Source organism: Falco punctatus (assembly GCF_963210335.1).
Source record: "Falco punctatus genome assembly, chromosome: 15".
NCBI lineage: Eukaryota > Metazoa > Chordata > Aves > Falconiformes > Falconidae > Falco > Falco punctatus.
In genome coordinates, this window is record NC_137595.1 from 15,137,048 (window position 1) to 15,159,631 (window position 22,584).

The following is a 22,584-nucleotide window of genomic DNA, read 5'->3' on the forward strand; positions in this document are numbered from 1 at the left end:
TTAGGAGAAATTACATGTATTTATGGGAGGTGGATGTGGAATAATCATCGTTTCAGTACACTCTTAGTAAATATATACCAGTTTGACCTACTGGTAGAAGTAAATGGCTGTGCAGTGAAAGGTGGGGAAACAACTGGTACAGCTTTGTTGACCAAGTGGCTTTCAGCTCTGCTCAACAGCAAAGGCATGTATGTAAGTGAATATTTCAGTAGTTGAAAGGTACGGGTTAGCATTATGGAGGATTTGCTTGTCTTGTTCACCATTGGAACATAAATTTAAGAATTACTCAACTTTAGTGTTAGGTTGGTACTGTAAATACACCAGCCTGAAATGAAAAGTTTGTTTTGACTTTCAGCGAGTAGGACATGGAGATGATGATCATGCTGATGCAGACAGATCTCCCATTTTCCTTCAGTTCATTGACTGCGTTTGGCAAATGACAAAGCAGGTAAGATGCTTGAGAGTATATTTCTATGAGGTCTCAGTCTTTATCTTGGAAATGTAATTTGTGTAGGAAAACACGTTTCTTTACAGAGCAGTAGTGTGTTTTCCTGAAGCTGGTCACACTGTGGCTGCGCCATGCACACATAGGGAAACTTCTTGCTCGAAGTAGATAGAAGGACCTAGAGTAGTGGTATTGACTTGAAATCAAAGTACCAGCAATCCTTTTTGTTCAAAACAGGCTTTCAAAGGATTCTCTGATCACATAAATGGGAGTTATTGAGGAGATAAATGGTTTGCATTGCATATTCAGTGGTAGAGTAAATGTTCATACGGATTTATATTGTCCTTAAGAAACAACAAAAGTCCAGGCAGATTGTGAACTGAGGGGCAGAGAGGTTCTATGTATGTCTCAGATGTGAAATGTAAGTTAATGTTGGCATCATTATGAATACAGGACAGCACTTACAAGCCTATTCTCAGATAAGTTTTCTTACTTCTGACACTGTTTTTACCTCTGAATCAGGAGAGATCTTTGAAATTAGTGATATTTGAGATATCAAAACATTAAAATTCTCATTTTTTTCTGAATATGTTAAATTATAGAATGGCTTTAGCCTTCATTTTCCTTATTCATACCTCCATGAGCATAAACATAAGTGTTTTCTGAGCTTTTGTATGGCTGATCTTTAATGGGGTTACTGGAATAGGTTGTCCACATGAAGCATTTAAATGCAAATAAATTAGAAGTGTTCGACCCCTTTTTTTTTCTTCTTCCCTCTCTTTCTCCCCAGCCCCTACCCCCTGGAAGCGTGACATGAATCTGTGCTCTTACAGCAAAAGCAGTTATACTGAAGTCTGTATAGTATGTGATTTCTTTAAAGAGAGGAGGGTAGCAACCTGGTTCCATATGATGCTAGCACTCCCAGATCTGTTACCTTAGTATTCTTGTTCTGCACATGGTTTTTGAAAACTTGTATCACAGTTTCCAAAACTTGTATTCAAAACAGTCATCTTCAGTGCTGTATGAAAGTTTCCTACTTTAATACTGGGCCCTTGTCCAGAGTCCCTTGAAGACTTTCTCTTTCTGTGTATCTATATTTCAGCATTAATGGCTGTTTAGTATGGCTGGAGAAAATAAATGAAAAATTCTGCCCCTCTCTCAGAGGAAAGCTCATAACAATAGCAAAGAGAAGCAGTTCTAAACACCTGGTAGGAACGAAAGTCCTCTGGGGAGATCCTTAATTGAGAGCAGCCTCTTCTATTTTTGTGATCTCCCTTGCTGCCTCCTATTTATTGCTATAAACAGTTTAGTTCCCTCTGTTTTTTTTTTTTTTTTTAAAAAAAGGGAGGGGGAGGGATGGGGGGCAGGGGAGAATGGGAGATTCTATGAAACATTTTGCCAGTACCACATCTGTTCAAAACCTGTTCTGAAATTCATGAACAGCAGTGGCATTGAAAAATCATTAATGTTACAGCAGGAAAAAAATTGAAAATGTCATTCTTGTAGAGTTCTTGCCCACTTATTTTTACTTTTTTAGTTGACTTCAACACCTAGAGAATAGATGTGAAGATGGTGATTACCTTTACAGGGACCTATGAAAACCAGGATTCTATTTTATCCTTGTATAGATCACTTGCTAGTAAAATAGTGCTAGTTTCGTGCTTTAGAATCCCTGGTAAACATATGTGAAATTTTCCATAAGTGTTAGTGATTGCGGGAGGGTGTAAGGGCTGGGGTTTGGGCATGGGCTCAAAGCAAGCAAATCTTCTCTTTCGGGTTCTGAGGATTACATTCTTAAAACAGTTGACTTAATACAGTGAGAGAATCTCTAACTTCCCACTGAGATACAAATTTCCGGATAGCTTCAGACAATGAAACTTAATCCTCCACAGCCTTATGTTTTCCCTTGTTTTTTATGGTCTTCATGACATACAAATACAGTAATAGAGAACCTGAGAGAAGTACATTGATATCAGCTTTTAATAAAAAACATATGGCAAAGTGATTTCCCTCCTCTGTTAGTCAAATCTGGTCATTTTGAATAGCACATGTCAAATTGGAAAGGCCACACGTGATCTGACATGATGCCCTGTTAAAAATGAAAGAAAACTGTAAAATTTGCATGTAGCATGGCAGCTCAGGCAGCTTTCTACCTTTCATGCACAGTACCCACTTAGGAGAAAAGTATGTTTGAAACTGGTAGAAAGTTTGTATCCTGTTTGTTACTGGATGTCATCTGTTGCCAGAGATGCATTTTTCACTGGTTTCAGACTTCTGTACTCTGTTTATATCTAGTGTTCAGCTAACCTGATTCAGTCCAATTCCACAACCATAAGAACTATTCTGCAAAGTGTTTCAACTTTAATGTTACTGTAGTACAAAAAATTAGTTCATTGATTAAAAAGCAAGCTTATTTTGCACGTTGCTGAATCAGATGCCACTTGGCATCATCAGACTTCTTAAACAAGAGAATTCTTCTTTTAAATACCTCCTTCACAACACACACCCCACCCCCAACAAATCCAGCAGTGTCAAGTGGGAGATTTTAATGACCCATGTGTTCTCTCACAATTAGTGGACTTGACAAGAAGTAAATTTTCATTTGGGGAATTTTTCCACCTGAATCTTCAAACAGACGCTAATGGGCTTGGAACTACAGAGGAAAGCATTTTTAGGTCAGTGATTTTTCAGCAGCAGTAATAGAAGCTTTACAGTCTTGATATGTCAGCTCCAACAGTACCACTCTTGTATCCAAAGACAGGGTTTCAATAAAGTGCTATCACTTATTAATAAATTAGTTGGAGTGCAACCACTGATGTATGGAATTTTGAATATGCTTCACTGAATTGGAATAGTGGCCATGTCGGCATCCATCTGATTAGTATGGACTCGTCACAACACAGAACCCTAATGTGACAAGGCTCATTAAGTGCTTTCAGTTAAAGAGAGTCCCTTTAGGAGAGGCTTTGTCTTCGAAGTTACTTCCAAATATCATTTTGATCCTTTGCAAATTATTTTTGCTCTCTGTATCTGTTCACTGCTTTGGGCTGGAGACTGAGGTCTGAGATCCACTGAATTTTATCCTGACTTGGTTTGGCACACCTGCTTATCAAGTCCTGTTCATACTTCTTTAAAATCATAGTGTGTTGTTAACATCATTGTATGGTAATTGAATTTTGGCATGATTTCCTAGAGAGAAGTAAGTGATAACTTTTCAACATGACTGAAAAAGAGAATTTGATAATCTTAAGTTCTTATAGGTTTTATGAAAACAAATGGCTAGGCGATTGAAAACAAACGTGTGATTTGAAAGGGAAGCCTCAGTGTGAGCGCGCCATGCTGTTGAACGGTGTGGAACCCGTAGCAGTCAGAAGGAAGGCTCCCATTCATTTGGTGAGCCATGATACTGATAATTCTCATACTCAGCAATTTCAGTTGAAAGTTGGTATATCTTAGCTTGAGAAGACTTGGAAAGAAAATGTTTTTGCAATGTTTGACTTAAATCAATCTTTTAAAAGAACATTGCTTTAAACTTACGTTTTCTGGGTTTAATACAAGCACACCCATTGTGTGTTTTTCAACTCTTTCAACATGAATATAAACATTTGCCTTTCATAAATCACAGATGACACTGAAGAGGAAGTTCTGGACCCACTAGCTCATCCACAGTCCCAGCTGCTGTGTTATTCCTGCTAACTATACTTGTCATCTTTTTTTTGTTATTTTATTTTAAAGTAGCTCTTGAGTCACTCATGCCAAGGTGTTCACTGTTCGGAAACTAGTCTGCTGTTTTTTTCAGATCTGAAAGACTGACTTGAGATTTCCCCATACAGCAGGAAATTCCTCCTTATGAATATATAACTTTACCTTTTGGGTTTCTGTAAAGATTTACTCCTTTAGTGGGAATGAAAAAAATTTGTTTCCATTTGTTAAAACATTCTCTTTCATGGTAATGAGGGAAATGCTACTTTTTAAATTTTCCTTTAGTCTTCTAAATTTTTTTTTCTCCTAAATGTTTGTCATTCCGTATCTGTGTGAGACCCTTGTCATACTGAACGCAAAGTTATTTTGACACATCAAGCAGCTGCCATATGTAGTCCTATCATAAAATTTGATTTAAGAAGGACCTTTTCCATCTGAATAGGTAGCAGCCCATGCAGTTTGCATTAATTTCTTCCTTTATGTTTTTTCGAGCACTACAGATTAAGTTATATCTTAAACATTTTGAGTGTTTTCAAATTTCTAACTTTTTTCCTACAATGTACCAGGTAACCTCTGCTTATGAATAAAATACCTGGTGGTGCTCCGTGGAATAACAGTTCTTTCATTTCAGATGTACAGGATTTACTTGCCAATATAGAAGCAGAGGGATTAAAGGCTTATTGTACATAGCTGATGGTAAACTCAAGGGGTGAAATGGAGGCAAATAAACTTACTTGGGTAGAAAGTGAAGAAACATTTAAAATATATGTTAAGCACATTGTACGTGCAGTAGTCTTTATTCTCCAATTCCTTGCATGTTAGAATAGGAAAACCCTTAAATGTCATCATCTTCTTCCTCCCCCCCCCAATTATTTCTTGTCTTGTAACAAGGGAGATAAAGCATGTGCTGAAGACAGTTTAGGGTGGGTTAGAACACAATACTGTTGGAGCTCTTTAAAGTGGATTGCTTTGTGTCACCAGTTGCACATTAGCTAATGTTTCTATGTATTCTAGTATAGTTGGATAATGAATGTAAGGTTTGTCTCTGAGGAGTATTTATAAAGAACTGTGTAGGTGAAATGTATTATTGCAATTGGAGCCACTGAAATTGTTGAGTTTTCCTGAAAATAGTCACTAAATAAGAAGAAAAAAATCTTATCTAAATCTTTTGGTTATTTCTTATGTCTGAGTTTCTTCCTTTCTATGCTTCTTAAAATAAAGCTTAAAGTAATTTTATCAATTTTTTTTTTTCAGTTTCCTGCAGCCTTTGAATTCAATGAGTTATTTTTGATCACCATTCTGGATCACCTTTACAGTTGTCTTTTTGGGACTTTCTTATGCAACTGTGAAAAAGAGAGATTAAAAGAGGTAAATAATTAGTGTAATGTACATTCTTAATTTGTTGATTTTAAATGAAAATACTTAGAATGCAAGATGTAAGAACATCTGAGATGTGGTTTTGGATACATTTGTGACATAGTCTTAAAAGGCAATGCAGGAATGAAATTTCATGGTATGAGAAATACATGCTGAATGCTATGCTGTTAAATGAGAGCGCACTTATTTTTCTTTAGTTATTATCTGTTCAGGGGTTTGAGGGTTTTAGACAGTCCTCTTTCAGATATTTCTAGCCAACGTATACAATTTTAAATAATCATTGTCAAATTACATTAGCATTTCTTTCACTGTTTCCAAAGGAACTCTTATGGATGACTTTGCAGGTCACTTTAGAACATAATTAGATTGCGTTTACAGTTGAAGACTATGGAAATTTAAAATACCTAAATGAATGAAGTTAGAATTCAATGAAATACTTTGAGCTGGGAGGAGGAGGGGGAAGTTTGTTAATATTCCAAGTACACTTTTGCTTACTTTTTGCTTTACTGTTTTTAATACTTTATATTTTTGAAAGCAAATAACAATTCTTTGCCATATTTAGCTTTGCTGTTCTTTTGGTTTGTCTCTACTGCTTCTGTAGGGGAAAAAGTTGCATATAAATACCACAAGATGGAGCTGAATAACATGTTCTCAGCAAATGCAGGGTTTCCAGATAGCTTTCTTTCATAAATGAATAGTCAGATGCAATTCTCAATAAAGAAATGCAATTTAAGACGCAGTGGTAGTAGAAACACATGCTTTACAACACTGAAGGAGTGTAAAATTGCAAGAGGAATCTGATGTAAGTTCAGATTTTCAGTCTTTGATCTAACCATGATTATGCTGATTCCATTTAGAATACAACTTTCAGAAGTGCAAATAAAGATAAAATAGGCATTTTAAAGCATAATATCAATTGATAGGAGCGAATAACGAGTGGCTGAATTGCATAATGACTTCTCATGGATGCTGTTTTGGATCTTCCAAAATACATATCTCTTCACTGATTTTCTTGTCAAAGCTAATTTAATATTTTTTTTTTAGTTGTCAGTGTGTAAGCATGTATTTAAGTAGTTGCAAACATTGCTCAAAATTACAAGCAGTACAGCTTGCTTTTGCTCAACTAGACCTTAGTGTCTCTGAAAATAATATGCCTGAATCTTCTTGCTCAGTTAGCCTTGGACCAGACTAAGTGTTCAAATGTTTTGCTAAAGTTTTAAGACTGTGTAATGATCAGCTACTGGAAGTGTTCTCAGAGTGCTTGCAACTTTCTAGTAGATAAGGTAAATTTCACGGGCAGAATTACTGATATGTAGATATTAACCTCATATCTTAAGGTTTTGCAATCCATATAATTGTAAATTTTTTTTTTCAATCAGGAGGTAAGCACAAAGACTATATCGCTGTGGTCCTATATAAACAGCCAGTTAGATGAGTTCACAAATCCTTTCTACGTGAACTATGAAAACCATGTCCTGTATCCTGTTGCCAGTCTGAACCATTTGGAACTATGGGTGAACTACTATGTCAGATGGAACCCAAGGATGCGGCCTCAGGTATGAGCTTTCACATGACTTCTGTATTTTTGTGAAGAGCACACAGATTTAAAAAAATAATTATTTTTCAGTGTTGAATGCAGAATTTAACTTCAGAAGTATTCATCTGTTTCACGTATTTCAGCTGGTAGGGAACGAGGCGATTTTCTTGAAGAAAATGCAGGATGTGTTCAAACTTGGTAAAATGTTTTCATTGTGGTCACCTGCAGAATAGGGTTACAGTATCACTTTACTGGCTTGTGAAAGGTAACATTAAGGGTCTTTGTTGTCAGAAGATTACTTTTTTAACACTTCTATAATACTTTGTAACACTTTTTAGTACTTTTATTGCCTGAACCTTCTGGTAGAGTTTAGTGTACCTTAGTTTTTAATTATGTTTTGCCCTTTACCAGCAATGATATAAAGTATAGCAGCAATTTTTGAAATAATTGCACTATGTACTGACACATTTTGTAAGCTCTCTAAACTTAGCATCACATAGATGCTTGTTTTCAATTGACCTTTACGGTTTCAAGCTGGCATGCTAAAGATTAAACACTCCCTATACATGCTCCTTGATTCATCCAGTATTTGTTCTTACAAGTAATGTCTGCTATTCAGATAAATCTAAATCTTGCCAGACAAATACTCCATATGCTCTCATGCTTAGAAGTCTGAAGAAAGAACATTCAGTTTGTGTCACAGCCATAATATATCTGAGGGTGCTACACCATCTCTTTATTAAGGTAACATTCCAAGGTACCCCCAAGCATATTATGATAAATTATCTGTATTAAGTGACTGCTCAAAAGCTGCTTTCATCTTCTACCAGTTAGAGTGAGATGTGAGTTTCAAATTTATTAGACACCCACAAGTGAGAGACTGTTGTAAAAGATGGTGTTCCAAGGTAAGTTTCAAGGACAGTACACTGATAGAAGTCCAGGCATCTGAGAAATACCTTTCAAGGTCCTGGAAAAGTCTGGATGGCTTGCTTTCTCACTGAGATGTTTCCTCTGAACTGCTTTGTTTCCCTTACTTGTTCTGTTTTGGATGATGTAGTCCTATGACCATTAGGTACCTGTTAGCTGTTAGCATGTATTAAAACTTGAAAGATGGGGTATTTTAGTCTTTATGGGTTTAAAGTAAAATTGTCAGCTGCTTTTTAGCAAAATACCATCTTTCCCTTACCTTGCTGAAAAACAAGCTTTTTTGTGTGATTTATGCATGTTTTAATACAGTCGACCTGCAGCAGTGTCTGTTACTTGTATTTAATTGAGATCTGTAGGCCCTGAAAGCAAGCAGGCTTTTTAAGCACACATGAAAGGTAGTCCCGATCCAGAAGAGATGAGGGTGGGGAAGAGATGACAGAATGAGAAAATATCAGAGCTGTCGTATACTTAGTGGCAAGCTCTGCTCACTGCCTGTGTTGGAGAGTGCTCTGCCCGCTCCTGTCAGGGGAGCGCTCTGCAGGCACTCTGGTGTGTGTGACTCATTGGTCTTCAGGGCATCTTTGGGAGCAGGTCCCTCAAATCAGCAGGCTGAAGGTAACAAAATTTGATGATCCTGGTGACTGCCTTAACTTTACTACCACCTTCTTTTCTTGAAGTACTACTACAACTGTTTTGACTTTTTAGTTCTGCCACCTTAGCTTTGTCTTGTAAAGACACATCGTGCCTTTCCTCTTGTCTCTGGCCTGAATTTATGTGGTATTTGTGACAAATATTTGGAAGTGTTTCGCATCTACTTGGATAAATTTGCTGCAGAAATTACGTTGGGGTTTTTTTTGTTGCAGATTTGTGTTCTCCAGTCTAATTATGAAAGCACAAACTCATGCAAACAAGTAGTCTTTGTAATCGCAGTATACTAAGTGTGCTTTCTTCTGTGTTTGCATTGTCCGGTTTCACACCGTTAGCCAGCTCAGTAACATTCAGACCCGTTCAGTGACAGAAAAAAAAGACAATGACCATTGCGATGCCCAGCAGCTCTTCACTTATCTTCATTGAAAAAAATCCTTGATCAGTGGATTTATTAAAAGAATAGACATCTCTGCCTACTGATAAAGGGTGTTTTCATTGAATATCTTTGAACATGGTTTTCTCGTTTTCAACTGGAATAAGAGAAAATGAAATATTTAATGTGAGTGAAGAGCGCTCTGATGAGTAGCAGTTCAAAGCAACGTCACATGCTGTTTTATCAGCTGCACAAACATCTTCAGGAAACTAGAAAATGATTTTTGTTTTCTAGGAGCTCACCATAAAGGAGAAATGCCTAATAGTTGAATTTAAGGGAAGATGAATAATAATCCTTCAATATATAATCAGCATGGATGTTTGATACCTGTTTTCAACCAACTTTATATTATGGGAGAGGAAACTCACAAGAGCAGAAGGGCAGGTTTTGGTTTACGGCCGTATTTTGGGTTTTCTAATTTCAGCTTGATTAGTGAGTGAGGCTTGAATTTCTAAATGGACTGAGAGAAGTTAATCATTGCACTTTATTGACTTCTACTGGAAATAAGCATACATCACCTTTTAAATTTTTTTAATTTATAAATTACTGAATGGTAACTGGATATAACCATTTATTTTCCCTTTACTGTACTCTGAGTATCTGCATCTCATCAGACCTTTAACAGTACAATAAGGTCTGAGCACTTCATTGCACTAGGATGTAAAGACTTTAGCGTCATTTTTGTGTTCTGTAAAGAAAAGATTGCTTATGATATATCTTTAGTTTACCTAAATTTTGTGGAAGGCTAAATTGGTGGTTTTGATGGTGTTTGCATCAAGAGCCCCATTTTAGGGTTACAGCTGTATTGCAATAGATCCTATGCAACTGGGTGACACACAGCCTCCTTCCATAGAGATCAAAGCTCAAGAGTCTGAGAAGTGAACACCATGGAAAAATCTAGGTGAAATGTGGACATCTCTTATAGATTCCCTTTTTGCTAAACTGTGCTTCAACAAGGTCATTCTAATTCTTAAGTGAAATAAAATGTTCCTTGGTTACAGTTTGGAGGTGTTACATCATTATTGACTTCTTGTCCCAAGAAAATTAGATAGATTTTAGTCGTATCTTATTTGAGTTCATTGACTGAGAAAAAAAATTTTCAGATTTGTCCTTTCCTTGGCTGGGGAAATGTGTGTTTGTGTGTGATATGTGGAAGGTAGGCTGTTTCATTCTCTCATGCAGAGGTGTGTGCTCTGTGGGTACCTGCTACTGGGCTTACAGATGATCCTGCTAGTCTGGAATAGATAGGACAGTATGATGCTTTTGATTTTTTTCAGTTGATATCATATATTTCTCTTTCCTTTTCTATGTAGTCATTCAGACCTCTTTACAGTAGTGTAAGGAGTTCTAGCTTCCAGATGTGAGTTAGTTATCTGCTTGGGCAACTCTGGAAGGTGGGGACAACACAACAAATGGTGTTCCTGAATATGACTTCTGCAGGGGCTGTATTTTTGAACTCATCTACTCTTACCATTCATATATGCAGGGCATGAGTAAAAGTTCTGGTCCTTTCAGTTCAGGCTGTGGCTTGCTAGGTGAGAGGCAAGGAAAAGAATGTATTTTAGTCACAACATTTGCATGTTTAGTTGGTTTATGCCTTCTGGGAAATGACATTTTAACCCTTGGAGTACAGGGCTTAAACTTGTTCTGTTTTAATTGTTGGGATTTTAAAATGTTTCTATGCCTGCTAATTTTTTCTTCAAGCTCTGTTCTGCAAATTTGGCGACTATGCTAGAGATAATATCATAGGAATCCCTGTTTTTCAAATTAATTATTTTCTTTGTGTGTGTGGACTTTCGTCTAGAATATAAAACTATCACCATCTACAACCTAGAGGTTCAGTTCAGCTACTGGAAAGGAATCATCTGCTAAAGGCAGTCTTTGGAGCTTCCATGAAAAGCCAGGGAAAGTCTGTTTGTAGGTTAACAGCTGTCTTTAAAAAAGGGTAGGAAAAGATATGAATAAAAACCTGTTTGTTTAGTATGTGTAGAAATGCCTGGAAAGCAAATAAATAGGTTACAATGATTGATGCTTTTTTTTATGCTGTGTATAGAATTGCAGAAGGATTTCATGTGTTGAACAGTCGAGTGATTAGATGTCAGCTGAACTCCAGTGTCAATAAATAGAAAATATTGCATATTTAAAAGAACAAATAAGATGCTAAGCATCACTGGAAAAATCATTGAGAATAAACTGGAAAACATAATTACTGAGATACTTTATCCTGCACATAACAAGATATGACTTACTGTCTGGCATGTGGGGTATTCGTATTATTTACACCTGTCTTCAGTCACGCTACCCGGTATTTTCCTCTCTGAGCATGTTGACATCGATTGTAACATTTTCGAAGTTCATACATTTGATTTAACATCATTTTAGCCATCAAACACAAACAGCACAACAAAAGTAGCACAACAAAGCCATCGTATGGCTCAGGAAATGCTTGGTATTGCTGGTCCGCGATCCATGGTCTTGAGTCCATCCTTTTGCATTAAAGAGTGAGGCAGGAGGTATCAGGAGAAGGAATTGCTTGTGGGTTAGATAGCTAAGTGTTGCTCTAGCTAAGGAGATTTCATCCCTGCATTTACCAGAGTGTCTTGTGAGACAAGGGAAGTTTCTTACAGTACCTGATAGTTTCTTTCTGTCTGGTTGTCTAAGTCAAGATTCCAGAGTCTGATTTACTGGAGGTAACTTACATCTGCATATAAAGCCCTCAGCATTCGATTGATACAGAATAAAAAACTAACTGCTTATCCTGTGTGCTGAAAGAATCTGGAGTTATTTAAAAATAAATAAATAAATAAATTATATCCTGTAATGAGCACAGCATCAGAACATGCACAGAAAGAGAGAAACTAGTACTGTACAAATAATCTTCATTTTTGGGAGCTTCTAACATATTTTGAAGAGTGAGCGCTCAAAGCATTGCTTCAATCTATGAGATGTCTGCATCTAAATGGGCTGTAGGTTTTAACAAGCAATGGCATCAGTTTGTAGCATGTAGAGTTTCCCGAGTCTGGAAATCTTTGCAGCCGTTTGCAAAAATTTCTGTTCCAGTTCCCACGTGGTAGGATTCATAATTTCTGTTTGCTAGTCATTGCTTTTCCAGAAGGCCAGGGGGTTTTGCTAGGTTTCCCAGGAGCATAGCTCTACAATAAGTGTGGCAGTATTGATTATTACTGAAAACCTGTTTTCATCATTTGAGATTGTCTTTTCCTATGAATATACTGTTAACAAGGTTTTAAAAGCAAGTCTGTCAGAGTTCCAGCTCTTCATGAAGAAGAACAAAAAGCTGAAGTGAAAGATACTGTTCTTTCCAGTGCACAGAGTAGGTTTTTGAAAAACTTACAGTCTTAAGTCAAGCAATGAATTTAAAATAACCATTTTCCTCTGCAGCCTTTCTTCCCTGTTGCTAAAGTAGATAAAGTATACTCACTGAACAAGACAGAATGCATTCACTGTTGAACAATTTTCATGTGAATGACTGTCCTTGAGCTAGTACAGTAATACACAGTAGATATCCATCCAATTAAGACTTGGCGGTACTATAAGTGGGTAGCTATTATAATTTCTTTTATACCTATCTTTGTGTTGACAAATTTTGCTATCCAAAAGCACTCCAGGATCCTGAAGGATTACTTGGGAATGAAAACCTGAAAATCAATACTGAAAGTGAGCTGTAGTAATTCTGGAAGGTTTGAAATTTTTAGGAAATGAAGCCGTCTTTTGTCTAGGTGGTTTTTATATGTGTTGTAGTATGTAAATTGTATAGCATAATTGTAGTTTCTGTGTGGGTATAATTAAAAAAAAACAGCTTTATCTTTCCCCAAGTCCTCACTCAGCAGGAATAATTTATTATAACTGTGAAGTGGCATGTTCTGAGTTGCGGTTCAGCAGGTTCTGCTTTCGATGTACATATAGATAATTCAGTTTAAAAAATGCTTTCATATCAATGATATTTTAAGCAACAAAGAATGTTTCTTTATCAGTGTTCTGAGTATTTTTCAACTTGTTATAGGCAGTAGGTACCTTATCTTTAAAGTGTACGAAAATTGTCTGCTTTTGAATTAAATAGGCAGAAAAGCTAGCTATTCAGGAAAATAAAACCCCACGCATTTTAACTGCTTAATTTGCAGGAACCTACAATCAGTTCTTTCTGAGTGAAGAATGCTACTTGGCTCACTCAGTTTTGCAACATTTTGCTGTTTTTTACTGGTGGGGGACAGGGTTTCAGATACTGCAAGTATCACTAGCAGTGGGAGAATCGTATCAAGTCTTACTGGGGAAAGAAACCTCTCGTACCAGAGAGAAGAAACTGTCTGGAGAGACAGAGCAACTGGCAGTATCATAGGTAAGGAAGGGAAGGGAGAAGAAGCAAGTAGCAGGGAAGACGTGCAAGAGTAGAAGACAGACAGAGATGAATAGGTTGTACGAGGAGTGGGATCAGGTTCTAAGTTTAAACATGGCTTAAGGCAGAAAAGTTGGACCGGGAACTTGAACGAATGTTGAAATGGGCAAATATGCAAATTGTTAAAAAGCTAGAGAAACCTAAGAACTTCGGTAAATAAATTTTTCCTGGTAAGTTGAATGTTTCTTTTGTTTATTTACAAAAAAAATAGTTCCTTATGGTAAGTCAGTGAGAGAAGGGTAATGCAATAAGACTAGTGATTTGAATGGGAAGGGACTACAAACCTTGGTGAATGCTTAAAACCAAACAAAAAGATGGTAGAATCATGGACAACCGGGGTTAGTTTATGAAGCTTATATTTAGTGCTAAGTGTTGCTCAGGACAGGTAAAAGGACTAGGGGCACAGGGTTTGGGTAGTGGCTGGAAACAGTTGCTTATGAGCTTGGGAGGGGAACAACATGCAATTCCAGTCATAGTTGTCTTAGTTCCCGAGTCAATATTACAGTAGCAATTAAAAAGAAGAAAAAAAAACCACCATTGAAGTGTTGCAGATAAGTTCTTCTCCATCTTTTTCAGGGCCAGCTTTTTGGTTAATGCCTTGGTCAGACTTCCCAAGGATCCAAGCCCTTTTCCCCACTGCTTAGTGCTGCTGGCAGACTCCTTACTCTTGCCCCTGCTTGGACGGTACTGCTAGCTGTATTGGATGTAAATGCCGATTTTGTTTTGGGCTGATCAACTTCTAATCTGTTTTTAGTAAGTTTTATGTGGTTTGAGAAATCCAGTTTTATTTCTTATAGATAATCAAATGCCAGAATGTTTTGATGAGGTTAACCCACCAAAATCTGTTAAAATGTAGTATGTTTGCCTTTATGTTTCTACTTTATTTTTAATTGGAATATTTTATTAAATAACAGAAATGAAATGTATTGTTTTTCAGCACATTGAGATGATGATAATTTAAATAGCATGTGAAACACGTCCTGAAGACCTGAAGAGCAATGTCCCAACCCATTTTCAGCCCAACAAACATCTGTGTTGGCTCCTCGTGTGCAGCAAAGTAGGTCTTTGCTTTCCCCCCGAGTATGGACAGGAGCGATGGGGACCTGGCTGTAGTGGCCAGGTGTTGCCCAGCAGCCTTGCTGCAGCAGCACACTGAGAAGCTGGTGTTAGAAAGGAAAGGATGTTCACTCTTCTTAAAATCTGGTATCAATACAGTGAAGCAGAGCAGCAAAAATTAACTTGAATGTCACTGGGTGGTGGGTCCAGAGTCATCTTTTGAGCTTCCACTCCTAATTTGAGAGGCAGGATGAGAGAGTAGAAAACAGTACGTCTGCTGTCAGACTCCCAACAAATTCATCTGAGTCAAATCAATTATATGATGCCTTAACACGACTGTAATAAAAGCTTGCCATGGAGACAGTACTTGTGCTATGCAAGTATACACTTCTAGGGTTAAGGTGGTAACAAGATCTTTAAATAAACAATCTTCTCCAAACATCTTGTTCCTTACAGAATCTGTCACTCTTCCACTTCCCTTTATTCTAAACAGTGGCAGAGTAAAGGAGAACCTCGTTCACAGCAAGCCATTACAGGTGTTATTGTGAAGGTTGATGGACCCATTTCCTTCTGAAGAAGGCTTTGTTTGAGAGAGGGATCCATGCTGAAATACAATAGTGTGAAGGACAAAAATGGAGATAGTTACCTGTAAGAATTTGCACAGGATGGTATGAGGGAACACTGGCAGCAACAGGTCTGCCTAGGAATAAGTTCTTAGGAAACGTGGAAATGAACTAGACCTCTTTATTATCTTAATGTTTTTGTGATAAAATTTATTTGAAGGTGCTTCACCCTCTTACCCTTCCTCCTCCTTCCAAGATGGACAGAGGCTTCCAGAAACCTGTGTAATTCCAGTTCTATTTGATTCTCTTAATGTTTTCATTTAAAAAAAAATAAATACACATGACTTGAAGCTGAGGCTTTGTTTTGGGCATTTGCCCCCTTTTTCCCTCTAGCACCATTGTCTATCTTGTTATTCTTTGAATTTTTTGCTTTTTTCAAAAAAAGGAAAGTTAAACTAGCAGAATTGAAGACATCTGGGAGAAAATAGCTCCTCATGCCAGGCTGCTTTTCAGGTCTTTTTATAAGAACTTCCATAAGACTTTTTTTTTATCTTCCAGCTGCCTGTACTGCCTTTTTCTTACCCCATGAGTATGTGATTTTAACATAGACCTTTATCAGTAATAAATCAGTCATTGTCAGCTGCTTGAAAATACTTTGAACGTGCTAAAGATTTCTCTAGGCTGAATTAGACATGTTATTTCATGAAATTAGGGTATGTTGCAAGTTTACTGTGTGAAATCTATTTTTGGAATTTTATTGTTTTACATCAATGTGCATTTACATGATGCTGTTAAACATCAAGCAGCAAGAACTTTTCTGGAAAGACCTGACATTGGAAAACCATTTACGTTTATGCTACCATATGAAATGGCATGATGATATTTATGTAGAATTGTCTTGCAGTGTTTGCATCTAACATGTACATATTAGAAGATGGCCAATATTTTAAAGGTGAGCCTTTTTTTTCACTTCCATTATAAGACCTTACTCTGCCTTGCTTACAGCTTTGCTGTACTCCAGTGATGTGTGTTGGGTCACCAAGTACGTGTGTCTGAGTTGTTCAGTAAAATTTCATCCAAGCAGGCTCAGGTGCTTATGAGAATGTGACTAAGAAAAATTTTTTCCCATATGAAAATGTTGGTATTGTAGACCTGTTTTGTTGGGGCAAGAAGCAGTTTTTCTGTAAATATTCCATCTCTAGGGCAAATAGGAGATTTTAGTAAGAGAGATTATGTTTCAAAAATGTGCCTGGTCGTATCCTGGAAGAAATTCATCCAATTAGGAGATCTGACGCTGGAACAATCTCAGTAAATTCTCAAGGACTAAGAATAAATTAAAGGACTGAGAGATGGATTTGATACAGAGTCAATGAGAGAGTTGTGACTAATGGGGAATAGGAACTAGGAGTGAATAATGCTCTAGAGCGTTGGAGGGCTTGGCTTTCTGTTCAGCCCATGGAATACAGTCTGGGAAGGCAGGCTGGAGCGGGCACGGCTGCAAAGGACGAATTGCCCTGTGTCTGAGGGAGCAGGATGCTGCTCTGGAGAAATGAAGTTTCTCCTTGCCTTTGCCACAGGATTCCTCTTGTAAGGGAGATCACCAGGAGCTGAGTGGTCACTTTGTGTGTGTTCCTTATTTACTGGGCATCCTGCTCAGTACCCCTGAGGCCAAATTGCAGAATTCCCCGAGTTCTCTGTTAAACCAATTTGAGATCCAAGGTATGCAAAATTAGGAGGTGCTTGCTTCAGATCCTGGTCTAAAAGTGTTAGTACTCCCATACCTCATTAGGCTGCTGCAGAAATAAATTTGTTTCCTGACATGAGATGAAAGTACAGAAAAGGAAACTTAAGCATTTTAAGTTCAGAAGAATAAATAAAGGATGGGGTCAGACTCTGCAAAGAAAACTAAATATTGAATAACTGCTCACTAATTGAGTAGCATCAAACTGTGCACTGAATAAATGAGGAATACAAGGGGGAAGCTAGTGTTTTAATGTTTATTTAACCAATGATTTTATACAGATGTACAGGAAGACTGCATTGAGTTTGGAGAAGTAATCTTAATTCTGACACCTAATTTTTTGAGAGCATTTTTTGTAATCTTAATGTTGAAGTTTTTGTGTGACTTGAATAAATGCAGACTTTTAAAATGTCATTATTGTTATTTAGCTAATTTATTTAAAGACAGTCCCGTTCTTTGAGATGGACATGTGGGCAGAACACCATTTGCATCAATTTGAGTATATGTCTCGTTGAATTAGGTTCTGGGAGAATGCAGAAGAAGGATTGAGATGTGCAGCCACACTTTTCCTCCTCAAAGGAGTTTACACAACACACCAAATTCTGCTGCAGCTTTTGTGTAGTGTATCCTGAAAGGATTCATAGTAGGTTTGGCAAAAGCCATTTGTATAGAACTGCTTTATATGAGTGTTTGAGCATTGTGCAGTGGAACACACCGGCTAATGCCTGCGTGAAAGGTGTCTTAAGAGAATTGGCCTGTTATGCTGAATCATGATTAAGCTGTGCAGAAATCAGGTGTACAAATCTCTCATGACCCAGGGCTTGCGTGACTAATGATGCCAATAGTAAATCACCCTGTTACAGACCTAAGTGTTTCAGGAAAATGTCTTCATAAAGAAGAAATCTGAAGTGGGAGTGTATGAGGAAGGAATCTTTTACTTGAGGAAAGGGGGAAAAAAAAATGGGGGGTGCTTATTCCAGAAGGTCTTGATCTTCACTGAAATTTGAATTTTCCATAGTGTGTACTACAGCATCTTGGACATACTTCATCACCAGACTCAGTTTTGCTGTGTTTTTAGGTGCATGTGTTCTCTGTACATCTCAGAAAAATGAAATTGGCTTTCTGGAGGGAGTGCTTTGTTTGATTAATGAAGGAGACTGTTGCCTGTAGACTTGTGGTCTCACTTGCTAAAGAATTTGTATGGTGGCTGCAGGAGAAGATTGGAAGAAGAGAAGGAATTCAATTGCATAGCAAAGGCAGGAGTCCAGGGTCACTGGGAACTTGGCAGTGTGCAGCGATTGTTCTGCTGAAGACTCAAAAAGTTACACTTTTAAAATTGCTGTGGGTGACATGTTGGATGAATTGATGACTCCCAGGGTACCAGGAGAGCACTTTGTGAATACACTGAAGTTTGTGTTCGTGGGTTAAGCCACAAACAAGAAAAAGTATATGGTCAAAAAAAGTTGACCCTAAACCAGACTGTTTTGATACCGTTTTATTCTTTTAAGTTAGAACTAAAGTTAGAAATTAAATGGTATTTTCCTGTTTCAGAAACATGAGTGTTAGGTTTTGCAAATATCAAAATCAAATGCATGAATTTTTAATATACTTTCTTTAAAAAGCCAGAATTCACAAAAATGTAAATTATGATTCAGTTGTGTGTTAATGGCAAAGAGGAGAAGCTCTTTCTGGCTTTTGGTACCTTCTTCACGTAGCACCATGTGAAAATTTCCTGCTCAGGTGTGTATCCCAGACCTGTAATCACTCCTAAGCAGCAGGAAGTATTGTGGGTGAATGCAGTTGGAGCCTGGCATTCCAGAAGCTCAGGATATAAATCACTTAGGTCTCGCAATCTATAGGTTTCCCATTGCTGCATTTCCCAATGATTGTCTCACCAACCCTATTAAATTCTTCTCCCATCTTGCTGTTTCTAAAAGCTATAAACAATTAGAGTTTGTACAGGATAAAATAAATTAAAAGCAACTTACAGTCAAACTTTTTGGGCCTTTCTGTGGCATTTGGAAGAAGGGGAGGTCTCTCCCTGCTTGTCTGAGATAACAGATCCAGCTGCAATAAACTATGGTTCGCATCTTCCTTTGGCCATGGCATATTGATTGTTCCAGATGAGCATGAAAAAAGCCTAGAACTCTAATGCAGAGTGGTGTATCTCTGGTGGGTTTTGGGTACCGTCAGAGGCAGTGGCAGGAACTTGTACAACCCACTTCTATGAAAGGTTTATTAGAGTGTGACTCCGGGAGGTCCACCACAAGCACGATTCACTTGTCAGTGAGAAAAGTGCAGCAGCCAAGCTGGAAGGGGTCAGACTCTTGGAAAGATGCCTGGTTAGAAGAGTAACAAGATGCTCCGTACGGAGCCAGCTTTGTGACCTCTCTTTACATAGTAGGTTCTGTCCCAGCAGGCAGGGGAAATAGTTCCCGGGAAAGGCATTTTAAGTTCAGGTGCAAGTGGTATTGCCAAGGGATAGGGGTACGTTTCTTGGAATACATTTGGTATCCCATCAAGACTATTTGCAAACAGTCTTTTGAATAGGTTTCTTGCCAGTTGCGTTGTTAGAAAGGGACGGTTTGCTGAAATGTTTCATTTCAAGTGACTGAAGAAACACTTTCCCAAAATACTGAGATACTGAAATTCATAGGTGTTGGATTCCTTGCAGTACTGAAGAAAACAGTGGAAGCGTTGCTAGAGAAGCTAACTCACTATGAGAGTCAAAGCAAGCATTCTCTTTCTTCACCCGACAGGTTCCAATCCATCAAAATCTAAAAGAGCTTCTTGCCATCCGGACGGAGCTTCAGAAGAAAGTTGAAGATTTGCAACGGGAAGCTGCTACACGATCCATTTCTTCCTCCTCTGATAGAGGTTCATCTCCTTCCCATTCAGCCACGCCTGTGCACACCTCTGTGTGATGTGTAACAAACACCATGTCAAAAAATTAGTGTCAGGTAATACAGAAGGGAGGGTGAAATGCTTTTCCCATCACAAAAGGATTGTGAGTGACTTGTAATTGCTATGATCTACATGCCTTACTTTGTGTCTGATATTATCATGATGAGGCCAAAAAGAGCTTCAATAGATGTGATGTATTTTCTTGTTGGCAGTTCCCACATGTGTTTTGACATTCTAGCTAAATCACCAATTGTGAAATTAAACTTTTTTTTGAGCAGCTAACAATTTAACCATCCTAAAAAGGAATCCATCTGCCAAGTAGACAGAAGAATGCCTCTCACACTGCCTAGGGTACCATGCCTAGTTGAGCTAATCAGTTGAAATGCCACGTGATGCTTACACAGGACATTTTTCTGAATGGGAGCTCCTTATTTCACTCAGTTATATATATATATATATTATTTTATTTTATTTTGGCTAGAGCAATTTATTTTTTTTAGGTAATTAATGCACTTGGAAATTGATTTTTAAATAAATGTTTTCCAGTATAGTCACTTTTACATTTCAACTAAATATGCCATTAAAAGTGAATGACGTTAAGCTGGATTTATTGAGTACACCACACTGACTTGTATGATGTAATATATTTGGTAAAGCATGTATTTTAGGGTTTTTAATGCCTTTTGTACGAGTTGAAATAAAGTCTTTTGACTGTTTAGCTTATTGTTCAGTTTCAGCCTCCTGAGCGAGGAGTAAACTTATTCATGTCAAGATCTTGTACAAAGTAAGTTTGTTTACTAGCAAATGGTAATATTTGGGGTTGGAATGACACCCAGCTGTGTAAATTGTATAGTCTGTATAGCTCCACATTTTGTTAAGCGTGTTTTGTTTTAAAGTCTACACACAAAATGCAAAGCTGTGTGCATTTATACACGTGTATGTGATGTTAAACATATGCATACCCCCATGGTTTTAAGTTGTAAGTTCAGAAGACGGATCCTGCCTGTCCAAACTCTTTTGAAGACCTTAACTTGTAATGACTTTGTTTGACAAAGTTTTTAAATAATGTGATCTTAATTGGTTTTCTTGAAATAAAGCCTCTTGGCTTTTTGTTTTTTAAATTGCTGCTAGCATTTTTTTCTGTAAAGTGAACAATTTAGCTATGTTTTCATATAAAATATACATTCCCAACTTTCTTTCTCATCTCTCCCCCAAAATATTTGTATCAGAGAGATTTGACTACTGTAACATCCAGCCTTGTAAAAAATTTTTCAGTGGTTTTCTTGAAAGGCCCAGAAATGGTGCATGCTGAAAATCTCTCAATTGTTTTCCTTGCTGTACTTCATAAGAATCTGGTTCTTCTCCTTAGGGCACTTAAATACTGCAGCTCTGCTTTTTGACTCGTGCTTGTGTTGCTCCAAGTTCTGCTGGAATTAAGCCCCGTTCTTAAGAGCCAATTGATTCTATATGCTGACTGTGGTTTTTACTGTCTGAGAGTATTTATTACTGCACATTTGTTCTTAATATGTGGTGGCGCTTTTCTGCATTCATCTATGTAGCACATCATTTATGAGTAAGGTGAGCCACTGAACGCTTTCGCGACTTCAACTGGAAGGCTGATGTGCTGTATCCAGTCTTAGAAGTTTTCTGTGCAGTGCCAGGGTATTTCAACGTGTCCTTTTTATTATAGTGAATGCTTTTTATAATAGATACCTACAAGAACAAAGTTTAGGAAGGCTTGCAGTGTTGCATCTCTTAATCAACCTCAGGCTTTTTACAAATAGATGAAAGATGTTTTCCTGTAAAAATGGTTCTGCTAAACAGTATGCCAGCAGTGAATTTTACATTGCCAAAATATGTTGAGCTGGTATTGAATTAAACGCTTCCATACTTCAGATTTCCTTGACATTTTAACTGTATATTAAAGTAAAGCACATTATCTCTAAAATGCAGTGCTAAAGAAAATCTTTTGAAGTTTTTCTCTTTATTGGTGCTAATAATCACAACATTTCCTCTATAATTATTGTAAAAGTGATGACTGGATTATCTTAGGCATTTGGAGATTTTTAAAGCTTAGATTCCTAGAGCTAAAATCTGAGAATTCAGTTTTGCATAGAATACCAGTTATTTCAGCTGAGTGACTGTTTATCCACAAGTTTCAGCATAGCTCAGTGAGTCTTCTCTGATCCGCAGGGAGAGCACTGGGGGAGGGGTCCTGCTGTTAAGTGTGTAAGCACAATGGATGTTTTTTTGATGTACTTGGCATGGAAATTTTTCAAGGTATATAGCTCGCATATGCTAGTTAAAACATAGTTTTATATTGAAGAGGTGACTGTCTTTGTACTCAGTCTGCTTCCTGATAATCAGATTTTTTCCTATTGATTTAACAACTAATTCCATCATCTTTTATTTTTAAATAAGGCAGCATTGAACTAGTTGAGGGCAAGAGCAGAAGCCTGTTCCCTCTCTGATGCACCTTGGACAGAACTATTAACTTCTGATTCAAAAGCTGGATCTTCTTTGGCTTGTGGGTATTTTTGTTTGTTTTGACTCCTTTGAGTATAAAGAGAATCTGCAAAGACAGCAAGCAGTTAAATTTGACCTGTAGGATTTCCTTGTTATCGATGACATGTGAGAGGGGGAACAACTTGGATCTGGTGTCCCAGAATGCGATGAAGCTTTGGTAATGAACCGAGATCTTTTTTTTGCCTGTAAAGTCAGTCAAGTAAATCATCAGCATCAGACACTTTGCCATTTTAGTCCTGTTTCAGAACCGAATTACACTTTTTCCTCCCTGGTAGATAAAAGTAATTTTTTGTTGTTTCATTAAAATGGAAGAA

At 37.5% G+C, this 22,584-nt stretch overlaps 1 protein-coding gene across 3 annotated transcripts in view; it reads left to right on the top strand.

Annotated features, from left to right (window-relative positions):
• MTMR1 (myotubularin related protein 1) overlaps positions 1–20,467 on the top strand; it is a 38,810-nt gene extending 18,343 nt beyond the window's left edge. For all 3 annotated transcript variants that reach the window (XM_080365726.1, XM_080365725.1, XM_080365727.1), the window contains 4 exons: positions 356–448; positions 5,402–5,515; positions 6,904–7,080; positions 19,600–20,467. In XM_080365726.1, coding sequence (XP_080221852.1) covers positions 356–448; positions 5,402–5,515; positions 6,904–7,080; positions 19,600–19,764 — 549 coding nt within the window. In that variant the 3' untranslated portion in view covers positions 19,765–20,467. The remainder of the gene's footprint in view (positions 1–355; positions 449–5,401; positions 5,516–6,903; positions 7,081–19,599) is intronic.
• Positions 20,468–22,584: the final 2,117 nt, after the last annotated feature.